General features: G+C 41.6%; 1 protein-coding gene across 15 annotated transcripts in view; it reads right to left on the reverse strand.

The window, feature by feature from the left end:
• The window catches only part of DYNC1I1 (dynein cytoplasmic 1 intermediate chain 1), a 506528-nt gene that overhangs the window by 227100 nt on the left and 262925 nt on the right, over positions 1–16503 (reverse strand). For all 15 annotated transcript variants that reach the window (XM_082846457.1, XM_082846458.1, XM_082846450.1 and 12 more), the window contains one exon: positions 16341–16456. In XM_082846457.1, coding sequence (XP_082702583.1) covers positions 16341–16456 — 116 coding nt within the window. The remainder of the gene's footprint in view (positions 1–16340; positions 16457–16503) is intronic.

The raw sequence follows: 16503 nt of genomic DNA on the forward strand, positions 1-16503 counted from the left end.
GACTCTCAAGATAAAACATATTTCTATTCTGGATAACTTCATACTGTCATTTTGGAAGAACTTTTCACCTCCCTTCAGACATTCTTGACACCATGCTACTTTCACAGGCCGTATTTTCTGCCACCTTAGGATTTTCTCCATTTTTTTCCCCCTACTACTTTCCCAATACCTTTTTCTACTGCAAACTACATTTTCCTCCTGGTGCTATAGTCCACCCTGGGACATCTCTTTGCAGGCCGCTGCATTATCTCTTTTGGTTATAATTTGCTTGCCTGTACTGCTACTACATTCCGCTATCACCCGCACTTGTCCAGTATCTGTATCTTCTCAGCCAGGACCCCTATGGGTCCATATCTGGCAGATTTGGTTTCATCAAGGTGCCCACGCCCAACCCCATCCCACCACTCACTAATATACTACAGTGGGATTTATAGATGACATTTTATTTTTCTCTTCTGTATGTCTTATGTCGTTTTTTGTTCTTCTATTATTCTCTTATAGTTTTCTTTTACATTAAGTGAATATTTTCAAATATAACACCTTAATTTTTAATATTTTTCCCAGTAAATTTTTTTAAAGTTATTTCCTTAGTGGTTGCTCTAGGGCTTACCATATGCATCTTACCTTATCAGAGTCTGCTTCAGATTTATACTAACAATTTCGATGAAATACAGAAATGTTATACCTATATAGCTCTATTCCCCTTCTCCTTTCAATGCTCTTATTGTTACATATATCTATATATGTTATAAAGCCCACAATGCATTGTTATAATTATTACCTCATATGACATTATATATTTTAAAGAAGTTGAGGGGAGAGCTTTTGTTATTTAACCTTCGTATTTGGTTCTCTTCATTTCTTCCTGTGGATTCAAATCACCATTTGGAGTCATTTCCTTAGGCCAAATGCAGCTTTGCAACCTACTTCCTTTGTGTTATTACTAGCAAATATATTACATTTCCATATATTACAGGCTCAGCAATATAATTATATGTATAGTACTTTAGATAATGCTACTTAAATCAGTTAATGAAGAAAAAGAGGAAGTATACACCTACACTGTCATTTATGGTTACATAATTATCTTCACCTGTGCTCTTGGTTTTTTCCGGTGAATTTGAATTACTATCTGGGTTCAGTTGCCCCTAACCTGAAGAACTTCCTCTAGTGTTTCTTATAAGGTGACTCTGCTAGCAGCAAATTCTCTCAGTGCTTGTTTATTGGGGTATGTCTTTATTTCACCTTCATTTTTTGAAAGAAAGCTTTGCTAGGTTCACATTTATTGGTTGACAGTTTTTTCTTTGAGAACTTTAAATATGTTATCCCACTGTCTTCTGGCTGCCATGGTTTCTGATGAGAAGTCAGTTGTTAATCTTACTGAGTTCCTTGTAAGTGAAAATCGATTTTTCACTTTCTGCTTTCAGTATTTATACTACGATCTGTCTTTTCTAGAACTCCTTACATTTATTCTACTTGGAGTTTGTTGAGACTCTTGGGTTCGTGAATTAAGGTTTTCATCAAATTTGAGAAGTTTTCAAACATCATTTCTTAGAGTATTTTTTCTATTTTTTCTACTCCTTCCTCTCTCACCTCTCCTTCCAGCACTCCCATCATGTATGCTGAGTCATCTAATGGTATCCCACATTTCTCTGAGGATCTCTTCATTTTTCTTTTTTTGCTGTTGTGCCTTCTAATGAATCTTTCTTGTCAGTTTTTGTACTTTCCAAATCCTGAATTTACATTTGTTTTTGTTTTTTTTAAATAATTTCTACCTCTTTACTGATATTCTCCATTTAATGAAATATTGAAGTTTTTAATCTGTTTTCACAGGCAGTTTCTTTTGCCTTGTGAAACTGGCTATTTTAGGTAATACACTGTAGTGAGTCTGGGTACTGGCTGATCTCCTTTCCCTTCCCTAGGGGTTGGTTATTGTTGCTTGCTTGTTTATTTGTTTAGTGACTGGATTATTTTGGTGAAGTCTGTTCTCTCCTCTCACCCCATAGCGTACAGCCTCTGATACTGCTCCTCAGATGGTGCAGCCTTGGGCATCTGCACAGTCATCTTGGGAGGACAGTATTTTGCAGTCCCTTTAACTGTCCCTGTCCTTGACCACACCCAGCAGTTAAGTTCCATTAATTGCTGGCTGATTGCTCTGTTGTTGTCAACAGTGCCCTGGGACACAAATTTCTCCACAGATTGATCCAATTGAACTCAGGCTCCTTTACAGAGATAGTTTTTGAGTTCAGTTTTTGAGATTTGTCTGATCCCAGGAAGGCTCTTCTTAGTTGTCTGTCTCCCTGGCTCTGGCAAGTAAACTAGCTGACCTATGACTTAGCTTATATCTTGTATGCATCTACCAGTTGACTCTGAATTGCTTTATAGCACAACCTCCATTGTTTTGAGGATGTCGTTAGGCTTGAATATCCCCACAGTCCATTGCAAATGAAGTCAGCTTCTTTGGGAAGAGATTCTAACCTCTCTGTTTTATGGCCTACTTCTTCCTCTGGGCCAATGCTCTGGAGCTGGGCGAGGGGACAGTGGCATACTTCTGAGTGACACCTATGCTTTCGGAGCTGGGTGCTTGGCAGAGTCGGGTCCTGCCATAGCCTCTGGTGTATCTGGCTTGCCTCTCCCTGAATGGAACCTCTGCTTTACACATGAGCTGGTGATTAGGGCCCCGGTATTTTTAGCATGCTGCCCCCAAGGTAAAGTCCCTATTTCTCAAGTCTGGGCTAGACTAAAGAAGAGAATATCCGCCTCTCAGTTGCACTTGCTTGAAGCTTAGGCTCTGTAACTGGTATCTGGGGGCAGAAACGGAGATTGTAAAGTCCTGCCCCTCCCAGGAAGATACAGTAGCCCTCCAACTGGGAGCTGGGAGGACAGGCAGCTCTGTGTTCTTTTCTGCACCCACCTGAAGAAGAGTTTGCTCCAAGCTGAACTGGGAAGAGGGAGCACAGGAGTAGGCTGTGGTTCAAACACCGCAGACTCTTCCTGTTCTTACCAAGTTTTAGTTAAGTTTTCTTAAATAAATGTTTTTTCATTTGTTGTATGCCATTGGTACCATTTCCAGAGACTTGAGTGTTTTGGTTTTGGTTTTTTTAATATTTTCACTAATTTACTGGGAAGCAGATCCACAGAGCACTCCATGTTGCCATGCTGGAAATGGAAACTTTATATGCTTCTTGACTTAGTCAACATATCAGTTGTATTTCTCCAAGGAATAAAAGGCTTGTTATACACTGTAATGTTCCTTAATCCTGATATCTCTTGACTCTATCATTGATCAAGAGTGATGAACAAAAACAATATCCTGTTCATTTTGATGAGCAGTGAGAGTTATGTTTGAAAAGTATTAATGTGCTTTTCTATTTTTCTTTCTGAACATAATAATCTCCAGCCTAGTCTACCTAGGGCATTCATTTGCTAGTAGAGACTTTAGAATTTGATGCAGAATGAAAATAAAATGGCTAAGGTAACATTCAGCTCCCTTCTCAAAAAACTGGATTTTGGAACCCCACAGGACGATGAGAGTCAGGATTAACTGAGGGAGAAAAGCCATTCCAAATTTCTTTTCCTTACCATTTAGAATATCAAAAAAGAAAAACAAACAAACCCATAAAGATCCACTCCTTCTGTCCACTTCTTTCCCCAATCTATGGGGGAAGTTAAACATGGGAGTTTATTTTTAGATAAGTGGCAAGAAAAGGAGCATTCAGGGAACAGAAGAAGAGGTAAGTTTTCAGATACATCTGGATTTCCACTTTCTGAGGAGAAGCATTGGGAGGGAGGAGTGTTAATAAACCAAGAAAAAAGATGAGCACAGGAACCACTGAACCACATTCCTTATTTGGGAATCTACGGAGACCACTATGCAACAGGTCTCGTTCACCACAAGGCAACGACCCAGCTTTGTTGGGAGTGGTTGGCATAAAACAGAAGAACCAGTGAGTGCTCCTAAGCCTCCATCAGATCATCTGAGGCATGGAAACTCAATGGAGAGCCAGTCTGCCACAGGGTCTGCTGTGGTGGATAAAAGGACTACATGGCCTGGGCTGGACATGGACTTCCCGGCCAGGGGTTGAACAGAAGGCAAGGCATTGACTCAAGTTCTAGAAACAATGAAAGCCGAGAAGAGACCAAGTCATCAAGAGCAAAATGGCTCATGCTTCCTGGAGACATTGCCAAGCCAAAAGAACAGACACGGGCTTCCCTGCTGGCGCAGTGGTTGAGAGTCCGCCTGCCGATGCAGGGGACACGGGTTCGTGCCCCGGTCCGGGAAGATCCCACATGCCGCGGAGCGGCTGGGCCCGTGAGCCATGGCCGCTGAGCCTGCGCGTCCGGAGCCTGTGCTCCGCGGCGGGAGAGGGCACAGCAGTGAGAGGCCCGCGTACCGCAAAAAAAAAAAAAAAAAAAAAAAAAAAGAACAGACACAAGTTCACCAGCACTGGGTGCCAGTGCCCAGGTGGACAAAGGTCAGGGCAGAGAGAAGCAGATGTCAGCCAGCATAGTGCCAAGGACTTGACCGAGGCCAGAGTCCCTCTCATCCCTCCCTACTCCACCAAGGCCATGAGATCATGTAACCTCTTCTCTCTCCCGTCCAGTTTGGCCATGATCTCAGGGAGAAAAGCAGGTGAGAGTGAGGTTCTATGAGGGTTGGAACGCTTCCAGTCAATTTTAACTGAACATACCAACTGAGACTGTTTACAGTAAGAGACTGCACTCAGGTTTATTGCATACCTTTTTTCTATTGTCCCCTAATAGCGAATAGTATTATAGACAGCTGAAGACAAAATCAAGGAGCTGCATTGTCTTTGCACTTCAGATTTGTAATTTGAGTAAATTCTGTAGCAACACTGCAAGAACAATAATGTTTATGAGTGCCCTGGGCACATAACACATAAAATTTTTCTCTTTACCTCCCCTTTTTGCTTCTCACCAGAGCAGGCACTTTTCAAATATATATTTTTGGCTTCCCAGCATCCAAACACCCTCTTTTAGAGCAGGGTATACCAAAATAGATCAAAGTAAAGTCATGGCCTCCCCTAATATTATGGAAGCCAGGCTGGGCAGTTATTCCTCTGCTGACCCTCACAGCTAATTCAGCGCATGTAACCGAGGCCTGCCTAGTGGACCCCTTTAAAGCTCAAGGGAGCACCGTCACGGTGCAGGGAGAAGTAGAGGGTTTCAAGGCAGCAGTGACAACAGAATTTAAATCCTGAGCCTCATGGCAGTGCCCAATGACAGGAAGTCCAGGAGGTCCAGGTCGCCTTTATCAAGCTGATCAAGTTCAGAGGCATCACCTTGCTGTGTTAGCTGCTGTCTCTGCTCAGACTGCCACAGCAAAATGCCATAGACTGAGAGGCTTAAACAACAGAAATTTACTTTCTCACAGTTCTGGAGGCTGGGAAGTCCAAGATCAAGTTACCAGCCAATTGAGTTTCTCCTGAGAGCCCTCTTCCTGGCTTGCGGAGGCCTCCTCACTGTGTCCTCACATGGCCTTTGCTTGGTGCGTGCACGTGGAGAGAGAGAAACAGACCTCTCTCCCTTCCTCCTCTTATAAGGCCCCAATCCTATCAAATTAGGATTCTGCCCTGATGACCTCATTTAGCCTGAATGATGACCTCATTTTAGCCTAAAAGCCCTATTTCCAAATATAATCACATTGGGGGTTAGGGCTGCCTTCTATTTCTGACCTAATCCCTTAACTTCTAAAATCCATTCTATGAAGTATCTAATATCTTTCCAACAAATCCCTTTTCTGTTTAAGTTAACCAGAGTTCGTTTCTATTGTCGGCAACCATGAACCTAGAGTGATCAGAAATTAGTATCAGAAGACAGTCACTCAGGAAATTGGTGTTGGTTATTCGCCCTAATAAGGGCTAAAGAAAATGAAAACTCAGAGTTCAGGAATGGGAAGCTGTCAGCCGTAACAAATCGCTAGATAATTTTTCTTCTGCAGTGATCTTTAATGAAGTGTCCACTGAAAAGAAGGATTTAAGGGATCAAATTATCACTGCCATTGAAGAGTGTGAACGGCCTGAAGAATTTAAAGACACTATAGGGTGAGGTGGCTGCTTCTAATGAGACTGGACGGCTTAAAGAAGAGAGGACAAGCTCAGATCTCTATATTTTAGCTCAAGGCATAGACCCAGGGCATTTCTCTGGTTGTGATAAATGTCTTCATAAATGTCTGCAAAACTCAAATGCAAATTTAAAATTCAGTGGGTGCCTGGATAAAGTCCATTGAATTTCCAGCCTTACCAAGTCACTTATGTGAAAGTGATAGTACTGATCAGGAAATAATGAAAAATTGAATATACAGGAGAATACGGAGGCCTGGAAGTAACCCCCCCCACACACACACCAAGCCACACTCTATACCAAGCCTTGCTTCACAGCCAAAGAAGACCCACCTCATTTCTCTTTGCATCGTCATCATCTTGTATCAGGGTTGAGCCAGAGAGCTGGCTTTACCTACAGACCTTGATCATCTCACCTTCAGCACAGGGCATCATGCTAGCAAGACCTGAACAGTAAGCTGGATTGGTACCTTCAATACCTTGTTAAGACACAAGTAGGCTACAGGATGGGAGAAAAGTACTTGAAAATATAGAGATCTGCTACTTCAGGAAAGTTGCTATGGGTCTAGTGATCATAAACTCCAAAGTACATGGCAAATATCTTGTTTCTCTAATAGTAAGAGTTGTCATACTTGGTGGGCCATTCTGGCTTTTGCAGGTAACATATTCAACATTTGCATGTACTTATTCAACCCATTTACCAGGTGACTCAAAAGGCTTCTACTTTTAAATGGCTATATTACCTAGAAATTTTGGTCCAGCAGATCCAATGATGCGCAAAGGGTCTGTGGAAAATCAAAGAGCTCTAAAAGGGAAGCACAAAACAGGCCCCTAGATTTTAGAGCAACAGTGTAGCCCCTTTACTATTTTACTAGCCTTTTGAGGGATAGGTGTTGGTTTGCCCAACAAGCAGACCCAAGTAGAGATACCAGGTGACTATGGAAAATATGCACTATGAACTGGAGCGCTATCCGATCCATCTGGCCAGAAAGTCAGGTGGATCCACCGCTAGCTCGCTCATCAGCGAGGACTATATACTGAGTTGTGACAAGCAATCTCCCTGAGCCCGCTGCTCTCACTCTCATGCTCTTACTCCTGCGGCAATGCCACTCCTCCTGCAGCCTAAAGAGAAGTGTTGGGTGACTAGCTGTCTGAAAACATTTGAGCCTGGACTCTGGAAATTTCTAAGTGATAGGCTGGCAAAAGCCAGAAGTGGACGGCTGACAGGACACCTCCATTTAGGCGTAGGCCTAAAGTTCAGTGGAAAAGAAAAACCACTACAATTCCACTTGGATGAAAAGAGTTTTGATCAGCATATCTTGTTGCCCACTTGAGCTGGAAGAGTAGACTGTTTGAGAAAACACTCTGTCTAAAACTAAGCCATGAGCAATGACTGAAAGGTCACACGTAGAGGCTACCAATGGCAAAGGATTTAGGAAAGAGGTATATGGTGGGACCTTTCAACACAGACTGACAGTGACAGAATATTTATGTACAATCAAAAATTATGCACTGTGTAACTAATAACGACCGACTGTATAGCACAGGGAATGCTACTCAATACGCTGTCATGGCCTAAACGGGAAAGAATTTTTAAAAGAGTGGATATATGTATATGTATAACTGATTCATTTTGCTGTACACCTACAACTAACACAACACTGTAAATCAACTATACTCCAGTAAAATTTTTTTTTGGAAAATTTATGCACTGTGAAGGAGGCTTCTAATAATCAGGTGGAAGAGGTGATACATTCTATTCTACAACGCCAGTCCTTCTCCTGTGTCCCGCTGCACAAGTACTTGCTCAATGGACTCATAAAGTATCCATAGCTACAAGTATGTACAGCTAGGCCATACAAGGACACAGTTGCCCCAACTCAAGACGCCTTGGCTACATGCGCAACCAGAGACCAACTGAAACTCCTAATACTGAACTATATCTCAAAAGAAGAACCAGCCAGGTTGATCACATTTTTCTATTGTGTAGTGGGGAATCCAATTGTCTTCACTAGAAGAACTGCTTATTCTGGATGTTCTCCCCCTGCTTGGCATGCTTCTCCTAGGTTCACTGGTCACAGACTTACTGAAAATATTACGTACTGTAAGTTTGGACTGTCTTCTTGACAATTAGCTTCTCTGCCTGTCTTCTGAGCCTGCCTTTTCAATCTTCAGGTTGATTCTGTGATTTACATAATATCCTTCTACTCAAACTCTTTCCTGCTTAAGTTAACCATAGTTTATAGTGTCTGAAACTATAAATTCTGGCGCACCTCCTCCCATGTCTTACTCTTTGACCTACTTCTCTTTCATTTCTTCCATCATCTGGCTCATAAGGCAAACAGTCGAGGCAACTCTATGACCTAAGCCAGGTCATCCATTCATTCCCACACCAAACATTAGGCACTATGCAGGCACTAGTGATACACAGAATCAATGTGTCTGTTACCAGGGATGAGGACCTATGAGAAGGGATGCCTTGGAGATCAAGGAAACTGGATATGTAAATGAACTTGGGAGAAGCAATCAGTGATCTATGATTACATATTAACTTGATATTAGGTCTATAATTTGGATATTAGTTCTTTTTTTAGTAAAACGTGCTTAGATCATCTACCTGCAATGTGTGAGCCTTGGAGTCAGACAAAAATCTCACAGCCCCTTTTGTGTTAATATGAGCTTCCAGGTCCTTAGCTTCAGTTAAGCTTCTTATTCATCTTCCTGCTCTGAAGAGGTTCCAGTTGTATGAAAAACTAAAGGGATGGAGTCATCGAAACAATATTAGAAGGATAATGTTTTTATTTTATGCAAAATCTTTCACTTCTGAATGCCATGAGTTTACAAAGCACATTAACCCTTGATGGCCTAGAGATTGTGATATGTTGTTTAACTGATTCACTCATGTTTAAACAAAATTCTCAAACCATCTTTCTAAAATATAAGTTTGTTTTCTAGTACAATACTGTAGCCAAGATATAATCCCATATTGAGCCTAAAGTTCACAGGATGCTCTAGGGCTAGTCTTCTCCATGGCCCTCCCCTCTCTATAGACCTGTAGATTACAGAGGTATAGTAAATAAGACAGTGCCCACCGGCACCAAGTCTTGCTCTGCATTTTATCTTTTTATTACATTTCTGGTTCCATTTTGAGTTGTCATGAAGCACCCTTTTGTTTTTTTACTGGAAGGAATATTTTGGCTAAAATGAGCTTATTTGACTGAGATTTGATTGTACCATCTCTGGCACTCTCACTAAGTACTTTTCAAAAATAAATTAACTTTTAGCCTGAGGCTTCTCTTCTGGAATATCAAGACCAGCTAGAGTCTAAGCCAATATCTATTTTAGGGTCTAATATAAATCAAGAACTAAACCATGAAAGCTCTCCTGACCAACAGCTGGAAAGGTGGTTGAGAGATAGAGAAAACAATTTCTTTTAACTAGAAAATTTTGTCTATTTGATACAAGTAATACTTAAAAAGTAATGTCTGAAATGTCTATGTTCCTTAGATAGCCCCCCACCCTTTTTTTTTTTTTTTTTGTCTTTCAAGAGTCTTGCCAAGATGATATGAGATTAACATTGTTAAAGGAAACTAATATCCCAGGAGAGGATCTCGAAATCCCTGATCTTGTTAACAGTGGGCCTGGAGGCTCTACAGTTTGTTCTGAGAGAGGATTAACTTTAACCAAGTGTCAAAAGGGAAATAGCAGGCATATTCTAAGGAAGCAAACTGTGGCAGGATGTCACTATCTCTCTGGAATAGTGTCAGTTCTTATCTTAAAAACAGAAGCTAAAAATAAGATTAGGTGTGTCATCTTCACTAGAGAGTTTTAATTTGCATTCAGATGCCACCATGGATTGTCACAAAACACATGGTGGTTCTTTAAATAGTAAGTTCAGAGAAAGTGTGTTAAGGTCCAGGAAACTGATATCCAGTTGGAGAGTCAAGGTTATGACAACATACCCTGTTTTCTCCCAAGTCATCTCCAGGTGTTTCAGGATTGGCTTCCATTGGGAAATTATATCTCTAAGAACTGTCTGATTTCAAACTTTAGGTTCCAAATAAATATTTCCACTTAGATCCTACGGTAGATGTCTTTATTGGGCAAGTTTGTATCAAAGAATTATGTTCTTGGGACCACCAAGGTGTAGGAGGCCTTAGAACTCAACTATCTGCAGTTTAGAACTCAAATCTTAATTCTGATCTCTCATCACTTCATGCAGAAGGACAGGGGAGCAGCAGAAGTGTAGATAACTAACAAGGAGGTCATACACGGTCTTTAGAAGTCCTTTCGGCAGCATGAAGACAGGGTAGAAGGAGTGACTATTCTAGTCTCTAAACTGCGGACCATGAAGGGAGAACCCAGAGGGGTTCTCACAACTGCCTCTAATATGACAGGATGAGGCTTATTGGAGGACTTACCCTGCTGGGGGTACAACTTGGATTCTGTCCAATCATCTAACGCTTGCTTGGATACGGCTGACTTCACAAAAAGGAGGAGCATCTACAAAGTCATCATTTACCTAGAGGAGTTCTCTACACGTCAGGGAGGTCTCCTCACCCAAGCCCCTCTGCCCAGCCATGGTAAAGTGGAGACCAGCCTGGCTTGTGGGTCTCAGCATCTGACCTGCATCATGAGGGGTCATGGGAGACCTGAGCTGTCCAATTCAGGAGCCACTAACCCCCTGCAGCTATTGAGTACTTGAGATGTGGCTAATGCAACCGAAAAAACTGCATTTTAAAATTTAACTTTAATTAATTTAAGTTTAAACTTGAAAACAAATATTTGATACAATTATTGAACAGCTTTCAAATATGTTTGGAACAACAGTGGTATATGAACTTACTGTTTCAATTGTCAATTTTATGAAATCTTATTACAGTTCAAGTATTTCCAAGGGAAATTTAGTGTTTGAATTGGGATATGCTGTAAGTGTCAAATACAAACCAAATTTTGAAAATATAATATAAAAAAAGAATGTACTGTATCTCATTGATAATTTTTATATTGATTATATGTTAGAATAATAATTGTTAAATATACTAGGTTAAATAAAACATTACCAAAATGAATAATGGCTCATTATGTTTTTATTGGGCAGTGCTGGACTAGTTTATCCTGGGAAACTATCTCTATATTTGCAGCATCTATATTGAATATATGCCAGAGAGGATGGGAAGCCAAGGTAGAAATTCCCCTCAAGCAGCCAAGAATTCCCCTCAACCTTCCTGCACACCTGTTCCAAACTCAAAGTACTTTCTAAACAGTATCTCTGCACAGTACAAACTTGGTGACTGCTTTGCTCTTTCCTGGGCCAAGCCAGGTGGCCTTGGTGACTTTCTCCTTCAGTTCTCATAACTGTCATGTTCACGGCAGTAATGCCTGCACCAGCCTCGGGACGGAAATACAGGCCTGGTGGAAATAGAAACATTGAACTCCCCTCCTTACACACTCTCATGACTTTTCCTTAAAAACCCCATAAAACCAGTGCAGCCTTAATGCATGGATCATATTCCATCCTCCCCAGAATACAATGAGCATTTTCTCTTCTTTCTTATTCGTCTAGAATCATTTCATTCTTCATTTCTTCCACTGATATCTATTGAGCCCTTTCTTTGTGCCAGGCACTGTGTTGGGCAGGGAGGTAAAGAACACACACCTTCTAAATGTCCATCGATGGAGGAATGGATAAAGAAGATGGGGTACATATATACGATGGAATATTACTCAGCCATAAAAAGGAACAAAATAATGCCATTTGCAGAGACAGGGATGGACCTAGAGATTGTCATACTGAGTGAAGTAAGTCAGACAGAGAAAGACAAATATCATATGATATCGCTTATATGTGGAATCTGAAAAACAAGGGTACAAATGAACTTATCTACAAAACAGATACAGAGTTACAGATGTAGAAAATAAACTTATGGCTAAAAATATTTTAAACACAAAAGTAAAACAGGTGGAGGGATAAATTGGAAGATTGGAATTGACATATACACACTACAATATATAAAATAGATAACTAATAAAGACCTACTGTACAGCACAGGGAACTCTACTCAATATTCTGTATTGAGTACAGAATGGCCTACACGGGAAAAGAATCTAAAAAAGAGTGGATATATGTATATGTATAACAGATTCACTTTGCTGTACACCTGAAACTAACAAAACATTATCAATCAGCTACACTCCAATAAAAGTTAAAAAACAAAACACACTGGCTTCCCTGGTGGCGCAGTGGCTGAGAGTCCGCCTGCCGATGCAGGGGACGCGGGTTCATGCCCCAGTCTGGCAAGATCCCACATGCCGCGGAGCGGCTGGGCCCGTGAGCCATGACCGCTGAGCCTGCGCGTCCGGAGCCTGTGCCTGTGAGTCGGGAGCCTGTGCTCCAAAACCGGGAGAGGCCACAACAATGAGATGCCCGCATACCTCCAAAAAAAAAAAGGCACACACACACACCTTGCCCTCAAGGAGATCCAATCTAAAAGGAAGACATTCAAATAACAATTAAATATATTAAATAAATTAAATAGTAGCTTGATAAGGGGAAGATGGACTATGCCCATAGTACAAGGAGAGACATCAACCATAAGTGGAACTACCAAGGAGCTGTCCCTTGGTTTTGGTCTGGAAGGAAGGCAAACAGGAGAGATGGCATTCCAGGTGGGAGACAGTAAGTAAAAGCCTGTGGAGGCATGAGGCTGCAAGGCATGAGGTGCCTTGGAAAATGCAAGTGGGTTGGTCTCTCTTGCATGTAAGAAACAAGGCATAAGAGGGAAGTCAAGCGAGGGGGGTGGCCAACACGGGGCCACTAAGTTCCAATTTATAAGATGTCACGGGGGCTTCCCTGGTGGCGCAGTGGTTAAGAATCCGCCTGCCAATGCAGGGGACATGGGTTCAATCCCTGGTCCGGGAACATCCCACATACCGCGGAGCAACTAAGCCTGTGCGCCACAACTACTGAGCCTGCGCTCTAGAGCCCATGAGCCAAAACTACTGAAGCCCGCCTCCTAGAGCCCGTGCTCCACAACAAGAGAAGCCACCACAATGAGAAGCCCATGCACCACAACGAAGAGGAGCCCCCCTCGCCGCAACCAGAGAAAGCCCGCGCACAGTAATGAAGACCCAATGCAGGCAAAATAAATAAATTAAAAAAAAAAAGATATCACGAAGAGAAGAGGAAGATCAGAGAACTCTTCAAATGATCAACAGGTTATGTAAGTTTCTTCCTCCTCCCTCCAGATTGGCTTACATTTTTCCAGCAAGTTAAGGAGTTCTCATTTTCCTAGGGGCCACTGCAGAACCTGGCGTTTCTAAGATGTCTGGCCTCATCCTTATCATTCAACAGCATCTGTTGGGAGCCTAGTATGGGCCAGTCACTTTCCCACTATAATAAAGATGCAGAAGACTGGCTTCCTAACGAACCTCAGGACCTCATGGTCAGTCCAGCGAGATATTAATAACACAAAGCAGACGTAGTTTGGAAGGGAACCATTATTTTTTTCCTTTCTTAGGACCTGGGAATAAGAAGCATGTGTTTAAAGCGTTTTGGAGATAGAGATATCCTGCTCCCCAAATCACTGTTACCTATTCTCAGCCTTCTTTCTCTGCAACTAATGACCTAAGCAGAGAGGGAAGATCTAAACTTGTACTGAAAAACCAGTGTTTGTACGGACCTCATTCCTAAATCTCCAGGGCTTAAATCATTCTCTGGACTGTTTCTCATACATAACAGGTCACTACGATCACAAATGAAGAGAATGTTCATTATAGTACATAGTGGAGAAGAGAAGCTTAAGCTTGGGCAAGTCCAAAGTACCTTCCCTTTCATTTTCAAGAGTAAAATGAGAACATGTCAAAAACTGAACGCGTAAGAACTCCATTAGATGTAGAACAGATTAATGCTCTGAGATCAACAGTTTGAATACTGTTAAATTTTCCATAGTCACATAATGACTTCAGAAATGATCAGCGTTCCTTCATACACCATGGGCAATAATGAGCTAAAACAGATCTTATCCGCACCACAGCTTTACGTATTATCCATCCAAGAGCCTCATTGTGTCATGAAATTCAGTAGTTCATTGCTTCCTTACCCTGAACGCCTGCAGTCGTCATGAAAACACTGCCATGGCCCAAGCTCCCAAATTGGAAGCCAATCCAAACCCGCCACGTGGTAGAGCCTCCCCACTTCACTCAGCAGGTGAAAGGCAAGCATGGGGCACCCACCCCCGTCAGCCAGGGGCTGGACGACACCGGGCAGCCAGAGGTCAAGGAATCATCTGTGCTGAGAGGACGATTTGCTGAACTCAAATCCAAAGTTCTTCCTGTCTAAACCCATTGGGGATTGCTTTACTGTCGAGAGCTACGGTAGCTCACTTTGAGTTCAAATCTGTATTGTGGAATTTGAACCATCAAAACACCCATCACCATAAAAACCCTCTGTGAGTCCTGTTAACAAAACAGAAAGAACTTCTGCCAAGAGCTGAGAAATAAATTCCTTCTTTCATGCTGCTTGGACCACAGCATAATCAGGGCTCCCAAGCTCTCTCTGCAGTAATAAAATGGAATGCCCAGGCTTCTCCTTTTGATGTGTTCCAGTTTAAAAGTTTAGAGTTGATGCCTTTTCATCCTTAATTTATCTTCCCTTGTAAATATTTCTGTACCATTTCCAATATCTAAAGTCTACACATTTCCAAAAAATAATTCACTCCTTCTCCTATTTCAGTTGTATAACTTTATGTTATGGGTCAAATTTGGGGCTAAATAAACATACCTCAGGCTACAGCTCTGCAAATACCTCTGGCAGCAAATTAACTCAAACAAATGTTTTGGTTGGGTGACGAGGTTATTTTTAATGATCTTCCTGATCTGCCTAGAGGCCCAAGGATAGACTAGGTGAACTCCCAAAGGCTTTTCTAACTTTGTATTTTCTGCCACATTAATATACAGTTCTCAAGTTCATTGAAATAGTTGGTTTAAAATTTCACCACCAGAGGGTGCTACTTGTTTGCTTCTAAAATTCATTTCTTATCACGTGAAAAACAGAGGCCCTGCTACCAAAGAATCATCACCATGCCAGACAGCATTACCCAAGAAAGGTTTTCAGAAGGCCTGTAGACAGCGCTCTACTTCAAGGAATCCAATTTCACTTGTCTTTTGATGTTATGTGTTTAAAACCAGAACTGAAAAGCTCCGTAACTTGCACAAACCAAAGTGCACTGACTTAGATATGCTGTAAACCAAGGACGGAATGCGAATCATTTTTCATTTTCATGGCTTTTGTTCAGTATTTACTACACAACAACAATGAACCCAGAATGCTAACATCCTCTTCACCACACCAGACAATAAAATAACAAAGTAAAAAGAGAATTTGCTTAGCTATAGAAACAGTGCTATATTCGCTAACAATGCAACCTTCACTTATCCTATTTTAAGCGCACACATCTCCTGCTTCTGCTTTGGAGTGATTTTGCTTTGGTGTAATTTTTGACTTCTAGGAAGCATTTTGATTGATTAGCTTCAGCTTCTCTTATTAGTGTATTTTCACAATTTATTGGGATTTGCACATACATTTTCCACTTGATATTTTCAGGTATGCACGAAGGAGGCATGGAGTGAATTCCCATTCACCCACATGGAGATCGCATGGAAAGTCTTTAAATCGTGCTAAGAAATTCTAGCGTGTTGCCATCTGAATTGGCAAAGCAAGTTAGGGGTCAGCAAAGTTTTTCGGAAAAGCACCAGATTACAGTAAAGATTTCAGGCCATGTGAGTCATAAGTACTCAACCCTACCACGTAGCAAGAAAGCAGTCATATAGACATGCAGGACTGGATATGACTGTATTCCAAAACACTTTAATTTGAGGAATAGGTGGTTGGCTACAGTTTGCTGACTCCTGCAAATGCTGAATCTTAATGTACACTCTTCTTATCAATAAAATTCAGAGAAGTTTCTATTACATTATCCTTTGGTGATTTTCCCCCTCCTCACACAGTGTTGACAAACTGTGGCCTCATTAATTTATCCATTTTAAAGTTCATGGGTCCTTTGGAGGAATACCACTGGGTTTCCTCTCCAGTGTTTCCAAAACCAGAGTCAAAGGAGACTTAAGCTTTTGGTGTGTCGTTATATTCGTGTCCTGTGAAGATGTCTTATGGTAAGATATGAAATCAACAGGAAGGATGTAACTCCCTGGCAATTTCTCCAGAGATCATATGGAAAGTGAACAAAAGACATAGTTTACCTTCGGACTGATGTGTAGCCAGAGGAGTCTGGGTCTCCTTGGAGTAGGACACTACCTCCCTGGGCAGGAAATCCACTTGGGTAACCTTCGACACACCCAGCTTATGCAGTCTTCGTCTAGAAATAACAAAGGACAAACGCTTAGAGAGGGAAGGCATTCCTTG

The sequence above is a fragment of the Leucopleurus acutus genome, assembly GCF_964270905.1.
Source record: "Leucopleurus acutus genome assembly, chromosome: 9".
In the NCBI taxonomy this organism is placed as follows: Eukaryota; Metazoa; Chordata; class Mammalia; order Artiodactyla; family Delphinidae; genus Leucopleurus; species Leucopleurus acutus.